The sequence below is a fragment of the Schistocerca piceifrons genome, chromosome 1, assembly GCF_021461385.2.
Source record: "Schistocerca piceifrons isolate TAMUIC-IGC-003096 chromosome 1, iqSchPice1.1, whole genome shotgun sequence".
NCBI classification, from domain to species: domain Eukaryota; kingdom Metazoa; phylum Arthropoda; class Insecta; order Orthoptera; family Acrididae; genus Schistocerca; species Schistocerca piceifrons.
In genome coordinates this window covers 863,009,331-863,029,816 of record NC_060138.1, presented here as the reverse complement: position 1 = coordinate 863,029,816, position 20,486 = coordinate 863,009,331, and the positions used below count along the sequence as shown (strand labels likewise).

The window sequence follows — 20,486 nt, the reverse complement described above, 5'->3', positions numbered from 1 at the left end:
ACTGTTTCAGATTGTGGCATGGAGCAAAAATCGCTCTGGGGAGTCACGAAGATCATCTGCTCAGTTCAGTTGACCTTCCCATAGCAGTTCCTGCTCTGTGCTACTGTTTCCAACAGTTATCTTGCATTAATCACACATAGGTCAAAACTGCTCACCTCTTAAAATACAAATAAATTGTTTTATGTGGCAAAGACAGTTTTTAATTAAATTTTTGTATGGATTTCTATGAGAATGAAGCAGATCATCACCAAAGACAATGTATCAACATGAATTCTGTGGGGGAGGCTTCAGTGGCCAGAGCCATTGTCGGACAATGGACCATTTTGCCGTTTTAACGAAAATGGGCTTCCAATCACTAGAGGCCAAGAATTCAGTCCTGCCAATAACTGTGAAGACAATAAATCTTAAGTGTCACATTTGCTCAATAGTCTGTGCCAATTGCAGATTCCTCAGATGTTTCAATTCATGATATGGACTTCATTTGAAAATCAGCAGAGGTCAGTGTCAGTGATGCATTACGTGGTCCAGATTATGACTAAATTGGGTTTCTGGTATAAAATTATATCTGGAACATACAGGCCAACAAGTGAAAAGATAATACTCTCTAGGACTCTTTTGAGGAATAAATACAGCAGTGCTGAATATTTGCTGAGGAGAAAAGCACAGCAAATTGAGATATTGGCTCAGCCATCCAGATAGCAAGGATGGTAAAACCTCTATTTTATTTTAATTATTATTATTATTAATATTTTTTTTTAGCCACCTCAATTTCAGGGTGTGTTGTGTGCCGAGAAAATGCATGTCTGTTCAGGTGGAAAAGTTGTTAGCAGGCAACCTCTGGGGAACCTGTTGCATTTGTTTAAGGCTTACCTAGGCACACAGGACTGTGTCTAGGTGGACTTTTATTTCCCTAGCTGCTCGTGGGACTAAGATGGAACCCTGGAAATCTTTTCCTCTGCACTGCCTAGGGGTGCTTTCAGCCATTCATCAAAACGAGTGAGGAAGGCTAGGCCTCCTGATAATCAGTAGGTCTTCAGTAAATGGTGTAGTTAATTGCAGTTCTCTTCTGCACGGAGATAATCATTGTTGCTTTGAGATACAAATAAATTAAAGCTGGTCTAGTTGGTTTCTGCACATAGGGGTTATTAGAATATTTTAGAATAGCTTAAATTCAAGTAGGAAGGCACTCCACATCAAATTCAAAATATTGTTCCATGATATTTTAAATGAAAACCATAATTAGATGGCAATCCAAGTTTGGTGACCACCTTGGCAGCTGTGTAGTTTTCTGGCATAGAGTTCTCCCTTGTGCACAGTTACATGTTATATTAAGGGATTTGGAGCAGATGAGACAAATTCATGTTGTTGGAGTCCTTATCTGTTACGCTGCGTGATTGTCCTAGAGATCTCCAGTACACGAAGTTAGATAGAAAAAGGCTTGATTATTCAACACGCCCTACTTCTGATACAAACTGACAGGAAGACACATTGAAACTTCCTGGCAGATTAAAACTGTGTGCCCGACCGAGACTCGAACTCGGGACCTTTGCCTTTCGCGGGCAAGTGCTCTACCATCTGAGCTACCGAAGCACGACTCACGGCCGGTACTCACAGCTTTACTTCTGCCAGTATCTCGTCTCCTACCTTCCAAACTTTACAGAAGCTCTCCTGCAGGAGAAAGCTGTGAGTACCGGCCGTGAGTCGTGCTTCGGTAGCTCAGATGGTAGAGCACTTGCCCGCGAAAGGCAAAGGTCCCGAGTTCGAGTCTCGGTCGGGCACACAGTTTTAATCTGCCAGGAAGTTTCAATTCAGCGCACACTCCGCTGCAGAGTGAAAATCTCATTCTGGAAACATCCCCCAGGCTGTGGCTAAGCCATGTCTCCGCTATATCCTTTCTTTCAGGAGTGCTAGTTCTGCAGGTTCGCAGGAGAGCTTCTGTAAAGTTTGGAAGGTAGGAGACGAGATACTGGCAGAAGTAAAGCTGTGAGTACCAGCCGTGAGTCGTGCTTCGGTAGCTCAGATGGTAGAGCACTTGCCCGCGAAAGGCAAAGGTCCCGAGTTCGAGTCTCGGTCGGGCACACAGTTTTAATCTGCCAGGAAGTTTCAATTCAGCGCACACTCCCCTGCAGAGTGAAAATCTCATTCAGGAAGACACATCATTCTGAAAGGTACCAATGCCTGTAGGAATTAAAAGAAGCAAATTATATATAGCAGTCAGGGAGCCTGATTCACTCTAATCGTAATTCTTCATGTGGTGATGGTGCCGTTAAGACACGGAGGCAATTGTCAATGATAGGATGAAATTGCTAGAGATGAGAAACAAAATACTGCCATCACCGAGGCCAGAGTGTAACACTGTAGAGGACAGTTTCTGTGAACTACAGAATGTGTATGACACCTTACTGCAACAAATTGTAATCAAACTTGTAGACTTTAATGCCAAGCTTTTTTTTAAAAAGAGAGAGAGAGAGAGAGAGAGAGAGAGAGAGAGAGAGAGAGAGAGAGAGAGAGAGAGAGAGAGAAACATTTGCAACCGACCACAGGCAATGAAAGCCCAATGAGGAAAATGAATGAAAATGGACTAGAAAGGGTATCATTCATTGAGCCATAAATCATCCTTACCATACAAAGTGACGTAATATTTGGCAGATGGAAAGACAGCAAACCAAACTGACCATATATTAATTTAAAAAAGGCGTATGAGTGGAATCGGCGATATTCGTCCAAATTGGATAGCTGATTCAGGCTCTGACCATAACTTGATAGTAGAAGCTGTGGAAGTTCTGACCTCCCCCACCATCTTGTGGTTTATTAATGTTTGGAGTAAGTTAGTAACTTGGGTGACCCATCACATTTTCACAGAACTTGCCACACTGAGATATTGACACACTGCAGCAAGTGACAGGGACAGTCAAATTTACGTAACTAATTCTGTTAATAATAATAAAAGCACTCACCTTTTTGTTGCTGTTTTTTGTTTTGTGTTATTGGCTCATTGTGCATTCCTTTCTGTGGTTTATCTTTCTATAATTGTCTAGAGGCTGATTGGGTTGATGTTTCAATAATAATATGAATTGTGGTGGACTTTCTGCAGAACTTCGAACTTGAACATTCAACTGCCCAAAAGAACAGAGATTTACCTCTAACAACATATAGCAAGGAAATTACTATCATATATCAATCTATTTATATAAAAAATCTTTGGAACATACATTTCATAAATAAAATATAATTAATTTTACATCTTTTTTGAGGAGTCCGTAATCACCTTTGTAATTACATTAAGCATTTATAAACGTTGACATTTAAACATTTGCACATAACACTGTAGTAGTGCATTTCTGGTTTTCATGTCTTCAGTGCGGTATCATTCACTTCATATGATCCAATATCAGTTAGTACATTTATCTCACCATAACCTGTTTTATTACAAAGTCCAGTTGAAAACAAATCACAGAAAACATACACGAAGTAGAATGCAGTATGAAGTTCAGCCATTGGGGGACAACTTTGAAACTTGTCAGTATCAAGTGGAAGTGAGCAACATATTTGAAATACTTGATAAAGTAACAATAGAAGTGAATGAATGTGAAACTGAACATGTAGATGGACTGTGGACAAAGAAAAAGAAATGGTTCAGTGATACATGCAAAACAGCAATAGAAGTTAGCATCATAGCCAGGAAGGAATGCCTAAAGGACAGGAGAAAAGAATAGAAGATCAGGGCTACAAGGAGACACAGAAGGAAACAAACAAGACCCTATGAAGGGAGAAAAGAGGCTTTGCCTGAAACACACCATAGAAACTATTTGGAACGACCAGTAAGAAAATAACATGCACAAAGTGTATGGCATCGTAAATAACGTCAGGAAGTGGTATAAACTGCAGTCAGGACCTCATCATGACAACAATGACAGTATTATGATTAGACAAGATGATATATTATGTGCTTGAAAGGAATATTTTGACAACTTATTGAACTGTTCTAAACTGGTAAACAAACTGGAGAAAACTCGTAATTGGCCAAACATACAAAGAGGAAACTAGCAGCATTAAACATTGAAAAACCACAAAGTGTCTAGAACTGACATAATACCAGTGTAATTGCTGAAATATGGTTGTAAACTTCATGAGAAATTTTCATCTTGCTCTTAAAAGTTTCTGAGATCAAAAATACTGGTTGGACAGAAGGAATCATTCTTCCGTGTTAAGCACAGCACACGAAGTACTGTCACGTATAATATTGTGAAGAGTTGCCCCCTACGTACCGAGCATCTAATAAAGGACTACCAGAATGGTTTTTAGAAAAACAGATCAACAAAGTAGAAAGTGTATTTTGAGTGAAGGCTGTCAAAGAAAAAGTATGAAAGTACAAGAACAACATATATTACCAGTTTTTTTTACTTTCAGAAGGCCTATGGTTCAGTGCACAGAAATGGTACAAGGAATCGTGGCAGAATATGGAATCCTTAAGCAACTAATCAACATGATCAAAATGTGTATGGAGAAGATGGCAAGCAGGATCACATATTGCAGTTTGCTATCAGACTATTTTGAGAAAAAAATGTGCTGAAGCAGGGTGATGTAATCCCCACTTATCTTCAACCTTGTCATGGGGAAAGTTATAAGAGAAGCCAAACAAGCAACAAATGGGAACATCACAGGTAACCAATCAAATGTACTGCCCTATAAAATGCGGGTGACCTAAAAAAGGAAAACATGACTGCAGAAAAATGTGGTGATCTCAATACAAAAAACTGCACTTTCAAGAACCCTTCCAGCTTCAAATATGAAATTAGACTACGGACTGCAAAGAAATTTTACTTTTACCTCCAAAAACTTCTTTCCTCCAAACTTCTGACCGTGAAAACCAAGCTGAAACTATACAACTCAATAATCAGGCCAGTACTGGCAGATGGAGTGGAGACATGGAGGGTAACCAAAAGAAGAGCAAAACCCTGTCTTTGAAGATAAAGTGAACAGAAAAATTTTTGGGCCAATATTTGACCAAGCAACACAAAGATGAGTGTGGAGATCCAGTGAAGAACTAGTTCAGCTTGCTGACCAGTGTTCAGTAGTAATCATCAAAGCAAGATGTTAGTGGGCAGCCCAAGTTGTCAGAATGGAACCTGGCAGAAGAGGCTGTCAGATATATGACAGGAAGATGGAAAGCTCATGACTCCTTGGATGGCCAAGAAGTAGATTCCAAGATAAGATGATCTCAGACCTTGAAATACAGATTTCAAAATCTGTGCTTTGCCATTTGGATTTTTTTCTGTTATGTTGGAAGTACATTGGAAATGAAACCTGCAGACTAATGCAAAGTTTTCTGTTTAATGGACCAATAATTATCTGTTTATTCTCTCCGGCTGAATGCCAAAGTTCTTTTTGGGTGTGTTTATTGTATTAACTACAGTTCTCTTTATGAAATGAAATGTGCGCAGGGATTCCTGTATTAGAATTTAGGGGTACTTGAACAACAGCCTGCATGAGGTTGAAAAACTGACACTATCCTTTTCTGCGCTAAGAACATTTTTTTGTGAATGAGGAGAGTTGCCCCGTAATTTAATACCTTAAAATATAGTAGTGTGAAACTGTGCAAAATAAACAAGCTTCTATAGGTCATTCTTGGTGAAAGTGGGATTTTTCTTATAATGAAGACAGCCACATTCACTTTTATCAAATAATTTTGTGTGTGATACTTCAGGGAAGTTTTTCATCTATCTTCAGTCCTAAGGATCAGTGATATCACTGATTATTTGTTCAGTCTTTCACAGTAAATTTGACTCTTATGGGTTCATGTGAAACTATGCAGTGCACTTTGTTGCAGTTAAGTTACAAACTGTATTTCTGTTAGCATCAGTGTGATGTTATCCACTACAATTTTTGCTAAATCATTTACATAACACTCAATTTTTATATCGGTAACACATTGGCTGTTTGCAATTAGAACATTGTTTGAGTCATGTGTTCTTAAGTGACAGATCTTGGACCTAAATGGGACCTGTTGCACATCGAACTTAAAGAAGATAGTTCATATTAAAATCTGAATGTACCTGAAACACACAATTTTGACTTAGAACAGCAGTACTGTTCGACACAGTGAGCTTCATAAGTAAGGTAGAGTATTTACTTTTTTAGGTATGATTTATTATCTGTTTTTCTTGTTTTTTGTAGACTTAAGATTTACATCCTAGTGTTCCAAGACAGTTGTAGAAGTTCTAAGTACTTGCCCATATGAATAAATTTTATTATTTTACTTATAAACTATTTACAGGTGTCTTACACATTGACACTAGCAACAATACATTAAATTTTATGCTGATACCTTATTCCTGGTATTTGACAATGGACAAGAATTCGTATGTTCTCAAACATATAGTGACAGTTAGAATAATCAGGATCTATCGCATGATACAACTAACAATACTCTTTCACCCAGTATTAATTTTCTGCTACCTAGATACTGTGATAATATTAGTTTTCCCCAGAGAGAAAAAGAGAGAGAGAGAGAGAGAGAGAGAGAGAGAGAGAAAACACTTAAAATGTGTTTTGATACACAAGTTCCCTTCATGTGATTGAAGTCGGCAGCCACAGTGTAATATGCATTGAGCTGCTTGTCGACATGTTAATAAAAGTTTTTTTATTGTTCAGTTGTGTACCCAAAAATTTAGATTCTGGAAATTAAGTTATATTGTAAAAAAGAAGAGCAAATGTGCAGTCAGACTTCATGGCTTTGTGCTGTGCATCTTACCTAAACATACCAATAAGCAAGCATGCTTGCTTATGTGTCAGGTAACATATTGTTATAGTATTACATACGAGATCTGCTCACTCATTCAGTTATTCATATATGGTGTAGTGCAGGCTTAATTTTCTGTCTTAAGAAGTGCTGTAATCATGTGCTTCTGCTGCAGCTTTCTTATACGTTCAATGGAGTATGAAGTTGCAGCAAAATGTGGTTCCTCTCATAAATATACTCTGTGAAAGTGTACATCCATAAAGAAAAAGTTTACAGTAAATGAGCCTGAAAATTAATTTCGATGTTCTGTGGCTAGTATCAGAATTATCTAGCAGCTTCCTCTTGACAGATCCCTCTATTTTTACTTAATTGCCTTGAAATCTGAACTGTTCTTTTCTAAACAATGTGTAGCTCCTATAGTTTGTAATCCTACACAGAACCCAATCTTCTCCAGAATTCTGCAGTGGACAAATAGTGTAACAGCATTGTAAAAGCATTGTAAAGCCTCCACAAGCACAGTTGTAGTTGTCTGCTGCTGATCATGTGTTTAACATGCACATTTTGATTTGAGTCCACCCATGAAGGTGTGGTTTTTTTTTTTTTTTTTCTCTCCCCAGTATGTTCTTATTTTCAAGGTCACAGAATGTTGGTTTATTTCATCCATTAAAGCAGTTGTGGAAACTGGGAGGGTCATATGTTGTTGTTAAGTTAGTTACTTTCTCACTATTCTACTTGCACAAATTGTCTTCTCCATTTAGACATAGCATAGGTTGGGGATTTTCAGTGTTTTAAGCTGTAGGAAAAAAACAGAACCTGTTGGTTTTCTTCATTAATTGTGTATTTGCTGTTTTCTGTCTAATTGCTTGACCATAGATCTATCAATTATGGCCTATTTTTTCAATCTAAAGTTTTTTTGTGCTTAAGTTATTTCTGTGCCTACTGTCCTATTGCTTAGTCAGAAGAAAACCTAACACTCTCATGCTCTGGTAAGGCAGGTTATTTGGGGACTGGGGAGAAAATTGGGTTTATAAATGATTCCATTAAATGCTATAGGAAAGTTGGTGACTCTCTGTCTGTGTAAGGGCCTGCTATTTTAAGCTTCATTCTGTGTTTGTTTTTGTCAGTTATTAATAGTTATAAATTTTAAACTTTTGTGTTCTGTGTTGCAGCATCATGCAGCGCAGATATGACAATCAAGCTATGGGACTTTCAGAATTACGAGTGCATAAAAACAATGCATGGACATGATCACAATGTATCTAGTGTAACCTTCATGCCTGGAGGGGACTTCTTAGTGTCCTCTTCCAGAGACAAAACTATCAAAATGTGGGAAGTTGCCACAGGGTGAGCAATAGTAATTCTCATTGGAATTATAAAATATCTTGCATATGCCTTGAACTCCACATATAGATGTTAGTGATATAATACGTAGATGTGGTGTAATACCTGGTTGTATTATTTTCTGTTCTGCAAGAAAAACTCTTAATTTCACTGCAGCAAATAATGCTGAGGTTGAATTAGGGGGGGGGAATGCAAAAATATATAATTTTTTATCCTTCTTACTTAAAAAGAACTGAATTTGTTAGATAAGTGACAAGGATATTGACAAATTAATATTTTTTGGTTCTGTATTCTGCTTCCCCAATTAAAATTATTTGGGTCCATGACCACTAATTGTGTTCGTGCATGCGTTGGTGCGCGCGGCCTCTTCGTATTGATAAGCTTTAATGTCAAATAACCCAGATCTCACTAGAACTTCAAGATAGTTAAAATAGAATGCCTGCTATAGCAAGTGCTGTCATTGCAAATATGTGACTCGTATATCCGCAATATTTTTGAGAATATTGTGGGTTCAGTGGTTAAAATTGCCTTGGATGATTGCACATTATGTCATATTATGAGTACTATCCTTTGCAATAGTTTCAGTAAGACCAATTAGAAAAAGAAGCCAAATCACTTTCAGCTGTTCCCTACTTTCTCAAAGTGCAAGATGAAATCAAAATCCACGAACTGTGATGTGTTATGTATTGTGAGTTACTGAATGCTGTGAAAGAAGCAATGCTGAATAGTGTTTATCATCATTTGTATACTGTACTCAAATATTTTTATACAAATTACTAGTACTGTCTCAACCATTTCCTTAAAAATCTCAGTTAGTGCCGTCACTTACATAACCGGAGAGTTTCTTCTGCTGTGTCCTTATTCCATAAAAATTGCAAGTACTTCAACTGTGTTAACTGTATTGTACAATTAATGGCAATTTTTCCCCTTAAAAATATGGTTTTGCTTTTAGCAATAATGAAGACAAGTTCATAATAGTGACCAGTAATATTACACGCAAAACATCTCTACATCACTTTAGATTTCTTGGAGATGGACATCTGTATAGATACATTTCATATTATAAAACATTTACACACATTTACAAACACTAAAGTATTTACATGTGAGTCCCATTTTCTTAAAGCTAACTATAGATTGTGTAAAAACCACATAGATGTGACATCATTTTAATTCAGATGCAAAATAGCATGTTACAAGGCTCCATTAAGGAATGTTCCTGGTGCATAGTACTTTTAGAGGCTCAAAATAAGGTCACTGGATATTTTCTTTCCCATTTGATAAGGAAGATAAACAGGTTGTATCTGAGTGGCAAAGTAAAGACAAAAATCTACATAAATTTTTTGTTGCTTGGTCATCTTGTGACTTAGACTGTTCGCACCATTTTTTTGTATGCACTTCTTACTATTGGGCATGTCAGGAAAACTACTGGTGCATAACAGATATAGCAACTCTGGTAAATTTTTTCTTGTTAAGGTCCCCTGCAGTGATTCTCTGAACAATAATGGTGTTTGCTGTGTGCCTGCATGAATTCTCCATTTCATTCATTTGGTAGTGGTCCATTGTCATCTACCATTTATGTATGTTTCAGTCTGCATTTTTCCTTCAGTTTAGCCCCTTTCAAAAATTTGTCATTCATAAAATTATTGGACCTAGGGAATAATATCTAAATGACCGTTGCATTTTTTTTTCAAGGCACTGATTCCCACAAAAATCTAGGCTGCAATTGTGAGAACTTATTATAAATTGCTTCTCTTTAAAGTCCACTCCGAACAGGAACTGAATACTGTAGAAGCATGACACTGAAATTCCAGTACTTGCAAGTTTTTGGAACTTGCAGCAAGGAATTAGTGTACTGCTATCATGTGTCCATTTGGATAAGGCAACCATAGACCGAAACAAAGTAATTGTTTCCTCTATGGCCCTTGAATTTTTTTGTCAGTGTATAGAAATTGTCCTCCACTCTTCACAATACATTCCCAATAGGTCACAGATGACTGCAGTTTTTAATGCATTTACTTTTCAATTTGTTAGGAGCTTATGCACAAAAATTGGAGTAAGCATCATGAGAAAAAATGTTTCTATGGATGGATCTAAGAGTTAGTGTGTTGGCACACACTTGAAGTGATTAGATTGTGCTTGAAGACCACAGCAGTATTTGTGAAGTACTGTGCTGCTGTGTTAAAGATGTGGAGAATATAAACAACATGAAGAGTGCTCCAGTATGACTATCACGGTTACATGAGAACTGTTGGAGAGTATGTGGTAATTTAGGGATGACAGTCAGTATGTATTGATGGCTGCTACCTCCAAGTGGTTCCTCCTATTAGTTTCATGGAGAGTATATGGAACAGTTGTGTACAAACAAGATACTCCTCAACCTAAAGCTGCATAGTACCAAATTACTACTTAGAGCAAACTATGGCCGATAGAATATGAAACCTTGTCCCCCCCCCCCCCCCCCCCTTTCTTGACACCTTCTGATTCTAAAAACTATAAAACCATATCAGAGGTTTGTGATGCTGAAGTTTTCTAGATGAAAATAAAGATTTTCAATGGAAGTGTGCAGGCAATAATGCAACCATCTGCTGGAAAATATAAAGCTGTTCTGCAGATACTTGGCCTTATATGTTTTTTCATTGAAACTGTTATGCTTTTCACTGAGATCATCAGTTGATATGTATTGACTAAAGCTTTTATAAGCTTTTGACTGAAGCTTTTATAAGATTACTGTTGTATCTGGCTGCAATACGCACATCAAAAACACAATTTAATATTTACAGGTATTGTGTAAAGACATTTACCGGGCACCGTGAGTGGGTGCGAATGGTGCAAGTTTATCAAGACGGATCCTTAATTGCGTCATGTTCCAATGACCAGACCGTGCGAGTATGGGCTTCTGCAAGCAAAGAGTGTAAAGCAGAACTTCGTGATCACGATCATGTTGTGGAATGCATTGCATGGGCGCCAGAGTCTGCTGCTGCTCCCATCAATGAGGCTGCTGGTGTCGACAACAAAAAGGGTGCCCACACAGGACCTTTCCTTGTATCTGGATCACGAGACAAGACAATTAAGGTAACAGTTATGTTTGTGCTTGTTCCAGATTGATCATTAAGGGCTACACTGTTTTAAACAACTAAGGGCTACACAGTTTTAAACAACTAAGAATGTCTATGTTATGTAATGTTATTATGATGAAATATAAATTCTGAAAGCTGAGTGTGTGAAGTTTTGAGGCAACCCTTTGCCTAAAATTTCTCATTAACTAGTGCATAAGTTGTGTGCTGTTGACCTTTCTTCCTAAAGGCTTTCTCAATGCTGTGCTGTTATTTGTTGTATGTACTAAGTGTTTTTTGTTGCCACTAGTTGCAAGCAGATTTATTCAACCCAACTTTTGTTATTTTATTCAAAAATTAGTATGGTAGATAATTCTAGTTTTAACTGAGAATTGACACTCATTGATTATGAACATATTTTTAAAAATATCATTTCAAATCTCCATCAGACCATTGAGATTTTGATTTTCCACAACTTCCCTAATCACTTTGGGAAATGCGGGCTTGGTACCTTTGAAAGTACATGTAGATTTCCTTTCCCATCTAATCAAAGATTGTAGGTACCTTGTGCTAACCTTGGTGGGATGTTAAGCACTGATCTTTTCCATCCTTCTTTTCTTCAGTTCAGAAACCATTTTATGAAAATATTTTTTATCATTTCTTTGGACTTAGTCCTTTCTTCAGCAATTTCAGTGATTTTTATTTTTGTAACTTATTTTGTTTCCTATCAATTTTTAAGTAATGTAGTAGTTGATAGCATTCTGTTTAGGTGTTTCCTTGCTGTTCTCATGCTCCTCTTGTGTTATTCACTCAATAATTCAGTAATTAATGAAAAGCAAGTTTACAAGAAAACATTGCACATATCATAATAAATGGTACCATTTTTTTCTACATATAAAAGTATCTGTTCATTATATACAAAGTGTTGGTGTGATTAAAAGTAAATGAATGAATTTTAAACAGTACAGTATATAGAACAGTTGTGTACATTAGTTGCTGCAAGATTTATTAGCATGGGACAAGAATAAGTATGACGACTGAAGTGCTCGAATCAGCAGCAAATATTTTATTCATTAGAGATTATGTTAGTAAATTAATATAATTTGACATTAAAAAAGTTCGCACCTGTTAAGGAACAATAGTGTGAGTACCGCTGTAGGAATATCTAAGCACAGACAGACTAAGTAGGAAACAACTTGCAATAATGGAAATAAGAATCAAATTGGCATAAGCAACTTATTACTGGTGAACTGGTGAAGCTGTACTTCAGTTAACTGAACACACACACACACACACACACACACAAAAAGCCATGATACAAAGGAGTTGTCAAAAACTGTTCTTTTGTCATCAAAATAGTTGATATGTTTTGTGATGTAGGGATGGACTATGTGAAGACTTGTAAATGTCATTTATTAGCGTATTGGAAATACAAAGTACACACACACCTTGAAATTATTACACTGAAAGTTATGAATGGCAAATTTTATGCAAAATTTGTCTGTATTATGATTTTTATATTAAATATTTTTATGTTTACAGATGTGGGATGTCAGCACAGGCATTTGTCTCTTCACACTTGTTGGTCACGCAAATTGGGTGCGTGGCCTAGTTTTCCATCCTGGTGGAAAATTCCTAGTGAGTGCCAGTGATGATAAGACCCTTCGAGTTTGGGAAATTCGTAACAAGCGCTGCATGAAAGTCCTGGAAGCGCATCAGCATTTTTGCACCTCAGTTGGTAAATATAACAGAATTCGAATGGTATTTTAGTTTTAAAGCAGATTTTATATTAGCATTTAGTTATGCCCCAAGCCATGTATCTTGTTGAGGAAAAACGTGGTGTTAATTCTGTTAATCAGAAGTGTTGCAACTATTTCAGTCCATTAATGGAATGGAACATAAAGGAAACAGACGTACAAATACCCAAAATTGTAACATTATATGCTCCGAGAAAAACAGGAATGTTTGTCATTGATATAACTTCAAAAAAGCTTTCCTGTCAGCCTCATAAATATAATATCACGCTGATCATCAACACACAGGCTGATTGATGCCATACTATCTTGGGCAACTGCAGTCTGTTCAAGTACATGCCTGTCTGAAAGTGCCGAAGTTAGCAGAATTGCCAGTCTCTCATCAAAGCCTTAGGCCCATCCCGGAACCTTTCCTCAGAGTTTTACTCTCTCCTTATCCCAAGCACTCTCCACACTTCTGCCCTCTGTGTGTTTCCTAAAGCCGGCCGTGCGGTTCTAAGCGCTTCAGTCTGGAACCGCGTGACCGCTACGGCCGCAGTTTCGAATCCTGCCTCGGGCATGGATGTGTGTGATGTCCTTAGGTTAGTTAGGTTTAATTAGTTCTAAGTTCTAGGTGACTGGTGACCTCAGAAGTTATGTCGCATAGTGCTCAGAGCCATTTTTTTTGTTTCCTAAAGGCCATAAACGCAACAATTTAGGACACCCCATTGTGGCCAGTTACTGTGCCACCACTGAGATTATCTCTGCTTTCGTAGACCATTCCTCCTCTGCCTCTCAACAGTTCCTGTTCCTTTACCACTTGGTGCCCTGCCCAAAACTGAGTGATGTCACCTCTCTTTACACTAACATCCCTAATGCCCATGGCCTTGCTGCTATTGAACATGCCTGACAGATTCCAAACCTACAACCTCCTCCGTAGTCGTGATGGCCAACAATATCCTAACCCACAGTTATTTCTCCTTTGAAGGCATCACCTGTAAACGAATCTGGGGTATGGATATGGGCACTTGCATGGCACCATACTATGCCAACCTATTCATTGCCCAGCTAGAGAAATCCATTCTGACCACCCAGAATCCCAAACCCTCCACCTGGTTCAGATTTATTGATGACATCTTCATGATAGGGATTGAGAGTGAGGACACCCTATCAACAGTCCTTCAGAACCTAAACACTTTCTCCGCCATTCACTTCACCTGGTCCTCCTGAACAAACCACCTTTCTTGATGTTGACCTCCATCTCAAAGAAGGCTAAATCAGTACCTCCATCCATATCAGACGTATCAACCACCACCAATACCTCTATCTTGACAGCAGCCACCCAATCCATACCAAGAAGACCCTTCTATACAACATGTACGTCTGTCGATGTCGCATCTGCAGTTATGATGAGCAGTCCCCCTCAAACTATACCAGGGGTCTCACTGAGGCCTTCACAGACCGTAATTACCCTCCCAACCTCATACAAAATCAGATATTGCATGCCTTATTTTTCCAGTTAGCCACCACCTCCCACAGTCCCACCAACTGGCCACAGTGTGTCATTCTCCACATGACTCGGTACCACCCACGACTGGAGCAGTTGGATCACATCCTCTATCAGAGTTTAGACTATCTCTCGTCATGCTCTGAAATGAGGAATGTCCTACCTGCTATCTTTCCCACCTCTCCTACAGTGGTATTCCATTGCCCACCGAACCTATTAAATATTCGTGTCCATCCCTACACAACTCCTGCTCCCAACCCCCTTGCCTCGCAGCTCGTATCCCTGTAATAAGACCTAGATGTGAGGCCTGTCCCATACATCCTCCTACCACAAACTACTCCAATCTGGTACAAGCATCACCTATCTCATCAAAGGCAGAGCTACCTTTGAAACAAGTCATGTGGTCTACAAGTTAAGCTGCAACCACAGTGCTGCATTCCACATGGTCGTGACAACCAACTAACTGTCTGCCCGCATGAATGGACACCGATAAACTGTGGCCAAGAAACAGCTGTTAAAGGGTGGGCCTCCTCCATCCCCACACTGGCATGATGGCCGACACAAAAGGTCTACTGCCATCTCTGCATAAGCGTTAATGTTCACTAAGTGAAGTCTTCACAGGATGTGGGTACTGCAATGTTTGTGTATGTCTGGTTATAATTAACTATTAGTATACACCCACCTAGAGATAGATTGGGTCAAAAATTGAGTGGAGGGTAAAAATTTGAAGGTCAGAGGAAAAAAGTACCGAGGCAAGAGTCTTGGCAAAAAGTTGGGTCAGGAAGTAAGAGCAATAGCAGATTTCTTGCTGCCTTCAACAGATAATGTAGGTTTTGTTAGTAGTGGATATCTTGCCTCAATACCGTGTCAGAGCCATAGGTCGTTAGTGAGAAGAGTCCAGTGCAGCAACGCAGGGTGCTGCTTTGAGCCCTGTGCTGGGCATTGTTGTTGGTGACTCGGGCTGAAGTTGAACTGTGGCAGCATGCTGTTGTGGGGTGTCTCCCCTTTACTGCATGGTGTAGTTTTTCTGCTGTTGATCCTCGAGCAGTTCTGCTTGCTCAACAAGCTGCGCTACTGATTCTTCGGAAAGCTGCAGGCTGTTCTCTTGCGCTTGGGTGAGAATGCCATTGCCTTTTCTTCTGCCTTGGCACTAGTCACCCACATGGCTCTTGGTGCTGCTGCTGCCATCGCTGTTGGGTCGACAAATGTCTTCCTGGTGCCCAAGTCCTGTGGTGCTGCTGGGGCAGTTACAGGGGCAGGCACCCTTACACTCCTCTGCTTGGGTGCAGAAATGCTCACTGGGATTTGCACCCCTGCTGCTGATCGTAGGCCTCTGGCAAAAACTAAACGCAGTTGCCTTGAGGTTGCCTCCTTCTCCGTGGCCAGGGAGGCTGCTGCCATGATGACTTTAGAGGCTGCTGCCATGATGACTTTAGAGGCTGCTGCCATGATGACTTTAGAGGCTGCTGCCATGATGACTTTAGAGGCTGCTGTCACTTTCTCCACCGCAGTGCGAAGTTTGCCACCACTGTTCTTCTCGGGGATGGATCTGGATATTGACAATCCACTTTTGGGCAGTCGTCCCCACTTCTGTGGGGAGAGCATCTCCGTGCTGTCCCTCTACTGTACTTTGCTGGTCTTAGCAGACTGTTGTCATCGTCATTGTTTTCTAGTCAGCTGTGTCAGTATGGCTGTAGCTGCCACCCTGCCTTTGGCTGGACTTAAGCTTGAGAAAGCCGGGCAGTCACACCAGCTGGTGGCATATGGCCTGCTGCAGCAAGCATAGATTACCGGAAATTCGGAAGTGTGTCTGTTGTGCTCGCCTGAGCACTTAACACAGTGCGATACGTGACCCTCAACCTGGCACTTAAAGCACTGGGGCTGAGGGTACATGGCGAAACAGCCGGACGACTTGATTTGCTGAGCACGCTGCCCAACACGATGTTCTTCATTGCAATGAGTGCTTCACAGCCTGTACCATCTGGATCTTTCCCACCAACACCAGGTTTGCTGAACTGCACAGGTGAAAACTATCCCTACAACATATCCTACATTCCCATTACCCTCCTGGCCTCAACCGTAGTCAGGCATTGTCCTTTATCTACTTACCCCTTCCCTGTTCCCATTCCAACACTACACAGTGCACTGTTCCACCAACACACCCACAATCTTTTTACTTCTCCCCTTTACTGCCACTGCCCCCCCTCTCCATGCGCCCTCTGTCTAACCTTCCAACTGCTCCTAGCTGCTATACCCTCTCCACACCTTGTCCCTGTATGCTCCCCAAAGCAGCACTTTACTGCCCACCCACTCATACCTTGCTATTCCTCTCCATCCCCACGCCAGCCTACTCCCTACCAACACCACCCAATTTGCTTCTCCTATCATGCACTGCTGCCTGCATTTCCATCATGCGCTGCTGCTCTGTGTGTGTGTGTGTGTGTGTGTGTGTGTGTGTGTGTGTGTGTGTTTCATTGTTTCACCATGGTTAGTGTGTTCCCCTGAGACAGTATTCGAAGTCTACGTATGGCTTTTGTTACAGTGATGTAAATGAAACCCCCAAGTCTCATCTAAAATGTTCTTATCATCGTCACTCATTGGTAACAAATGTAGGCAAGAGTCAGCTTGATTGTCCTTTATCTACTTATCCCCTTCCCTGTTCCCATTCCAACACTACACAGTGCACTGTTCCACCAACACACCCACAATCTTTTTACTTCTCCCCTTTACTGCCACTGCCCCCCCTCTCCATGCGCCCTCTGTTGCCTCTGTGTCCCAGCACTGAAAGATTTAGCTGAGGTCGTAAGTGGACAGTCTGACAAGAAAGAGTAGTATTTTACCATCTGTCCTCTTTTCATGTTAAATTCTGGAGATGAAAATATCTTTCTTTGCTGTGTGTTTGTGGGTTGTTTTTTTACTTATCAACTCTGTTGTACATCACAAAATTAACATGTTATGGTCTCAGCCTTACAAACAGGAGATATTACTGCTTTCTTATTAAAATGAACCTATAGTGTTACACAGAAAATATATACTCTACATATTTTTTCATGCACCACTGTATTAATTCAGAAATGTTTGTTTTTGTAAGCAAGTAAGTGTTTCTCTTATGCAGCCACTGTTGTCAGAGTGGTTAGTACTATCAGATCTCTGTGTCAATAACATATTTACTTTGTAAACTTAACCTGTTTTTTTCATTTTTCTTTTCAGATTTCCACAAGAGCCATCCATATGTAATATCGGGCAGTGTTGACCAAACAGTGAAGGTGTGGGAATGTCGCTAACTACTACTGTGAATAAATAATTGGTGATAAAGCAGCTTAACATCGTAGATAATTATTCTTCAACCCTCCTAATTTATGACCGGGCCCTGACATTATGAAATTTTGTTTGCTTACAATCGAAGTTTCTCCCCTGCCTAGTCCTTGATGGTCCAGTTGGATGTCAACTTTGTGAATCAGTCAAGGAAAGGCAGAGATGGAGTGGTGCGTAAAGTAGCAAACAAAACAAGTTTTTGGAGGTGCTGGCATCGATGGCTTTACGTGCCACTTCCTCTCAGTGAAGAAAATGCTAATTTTGTGGCTGAGACATGTTTATTATTGTGTAACTTTAAGTGGACAGACATTTTCTGCACAAAAATGAAAATGTTTTGGATACAATAAAAGTGTACAAGTGGCCATGAGAGGATTGGAAGACAAGCCAGCAAGAGGTTTATCGTCATTAGATATCTGCATGCCTCCAAATCCAAGCACAAAGCTGGTTATAAAGACTCCTTTGCCTTTTCCTTTTTATATATATTTATTTTGGTGATGTACCTCTTGCTGTAAAGTTTTTGTTATGCAGAATTCTGTAATTTATCTTTTGAATAGAATCTTTTTGTTTGAGCTAACCAGTGCTGCAACATGTTTGTTGTTAAATCAGTTGTCCACAAGAAATAGCAAATATGACAAATATGCAGCCACCATCAAGTTGATGAAGTGCTGTATTTTCATATATAAGATTGTTTTATTTTTAAGATTATGTTGTGTACAGTCTCTGACATTTGAGATACTGGTATTTTTATTTCATTTCACCAGAAACAAAGAAAATGCATGCTTACACTCAAAACCAGTTTTGCCTTGATGATGTCCTGTTTTCCATGGCTTCAAAAATTCAGGAATTTTTGCTTTTACTTATTGGGCTCAGAAAAAGAATATGTTAAGACTGAAATTGTAGAAATCAACTGATACTCATCATGCTTGTTCTTATCATAACTCCTTCCTTTGTCAGAAAGCTACATACTGTAGATTTGCTTTATTTGGTAACTACTTGAAACTATTTCCAAAACATGCCAAAGAAGCTATGGCACATTTGTGAAATTATATTGTTTGATGTAACCTAGTTGGCTCTATAAAGTGTACAAAGAATTGAAAGGCACGTTTTATTTCTCTTGTACTACTAGTCTTACAGTTCTTTCTTTTCTTCACTTTTTAACACACTTCTTTGATGTAAAAGTGCAAAATATTTTCATAGAGGGGGATTTAGAAACTGTCTTATTAATCAGTATTTAATAAGTGTACTTCAGACTAAAAGCTACACAAATTTTTTGACATATTAAATAGCATATTTAAGGAGGAAATTATATGTACTGAAACACTTTTCAGTAAAAAATGACTGAATGTAAAAACTGCATGTAAATGAATACCTTTTTCCAGCTGTCAGTCATAAGTTTGTTACCTACAGAAAATTGGACAGTTATTAAATAAAATCATTAGGCCATTATTACATATGGTACTAAGTATTGAGCGCTTTTAAATTTTCTGCAGTATATGTATGTTTATATAGATATATATAAATTTGAGCAGCAGTGTACTATCACAGTAGTAGTCCCTAAGTTATGCAAAAACTTTTTTGTTGTCATCTCAGATGTGAAATAAAATTATTGCAGTGGTTGTTTCTTATACTGTTCTGCTAAGAAATATGTTCATTTTTTTATACTCTCACGTTTTCATTTATAGGTAATTGCTCTTACAGTAGCCCCTGTATTTAGGTGCTTGAAGACTTACTGTTGTTATTAACAAATGATACTCTCTATACTATTTGCATCTGTAATTGCAAGGAATTGTAAAAGATGGTGTCGTGAAGCAGCAATAACAACATTGGAGAATGAGATTCCAAAGCAATATTACTTGTCAGCTTGAGTACCATTTAAAACACATGTTTAACCTGTTGTGTATTCATTATGCTTGCGTTTCGTCATTACTAGAGATTCGCAGGCACCTATCAGACATTTAAAGTTCTCTTAACTCTTCCCAGTAGTGATCTATTTACATCTTTCTCTTTGTAAGTGATGAAATTTTAATAGAGCTCTTTCACTGTTGTTGCTTCCATTCCCACCCTTCTTGTATCTTTTTTACGTATGTCCGATCAATATAAAGCAGTATCTTTTTTTACTGAGCACACTTTGTATTTGATTGGGGTAACCTAACAATATTAAAACTTGATGCTACTGAGGACTTGTACATCTCTAAGGTCTGCAGTCCCATTTCATTATCGTTTTCAAGTACGACTATTCTATATCATGTAGATGACACAGTAGAAATTTTAATAAATTAAAAATGGCCTATTTTGTGTTACATTATGTGTATGTATGTCTCTCTCTCTCTCTCTCTCTCTCTCTCTCTCTCTCTCTCTGTGTGTGTGTGTGTGTGTGTGTGTGTGTGTGTGTGTGTGTGTGTGTGTGTGTGTGTGTGTGTGTGTGTGTGTGTGTGTGCACACATTTGTTTACCCCTTCTAAAATCTGTAAAAGGCACAGATTAAGTAAAGTGTTCAGTCACTGAAGCAGACCTGTGTGTTATTTATGGGGAAAGTAGGTTACTGATGTAGTTACATTGTAGGACCATTTCATTGCTTTCTTAATGAACTTACCTTGTCATTGACACCATAGTTACTCTTCTCTTAATTTATGAAACAAAGTGTTTTTAACTTCCACTTATTCCATGCCACTCTGTGGCTTTGTCAAAGTATGAGTTATGTATTACACATGTACACACAATACAGGATAAATTATATTAAGTTAATCACAATGAGTGTTATTTACACTGCACATGCCATTGTAACTGCATAGA

At 38.9% G+C, this 20,486-nt stretch overlaps 1 protein-coding gene across 1 annotated transcript in view; it reads left to right on the top strand.

The window, feature by feature from the left end:
- The window catches only part of LOC124716054 (lissencephaly-1 homolog), a 174,917-nt gene extending 155,580 nt beyond the window's left edge, over nt 1-19,337 (top strand). Inside the window, exons 5-8 of the mRNA XM_047243141.1 lie at nt 7,912-8,086; nt 10,867-11,158; nt 12,682-12,877; nt 17,590-19,337. Of these exons, the coding sequence (XP_047099097.1) occupies nt 7,912-8,086; nt 10,867-11,158; nt 12,682-12,877; nt 17,590-17,663 (737 nt within the window). The 3' untranslated portion in view covers nt 17,664-19,337. The remainder of the gene's footprint in view (nt 1-7,911; nt 8,087-10,866; nt 11,159-12,681; nt 12,878-17,589) is intronic.
- The last annotated feature ends 1,149 nt before the right edge of the window (nt 19,338-20,486 follow it).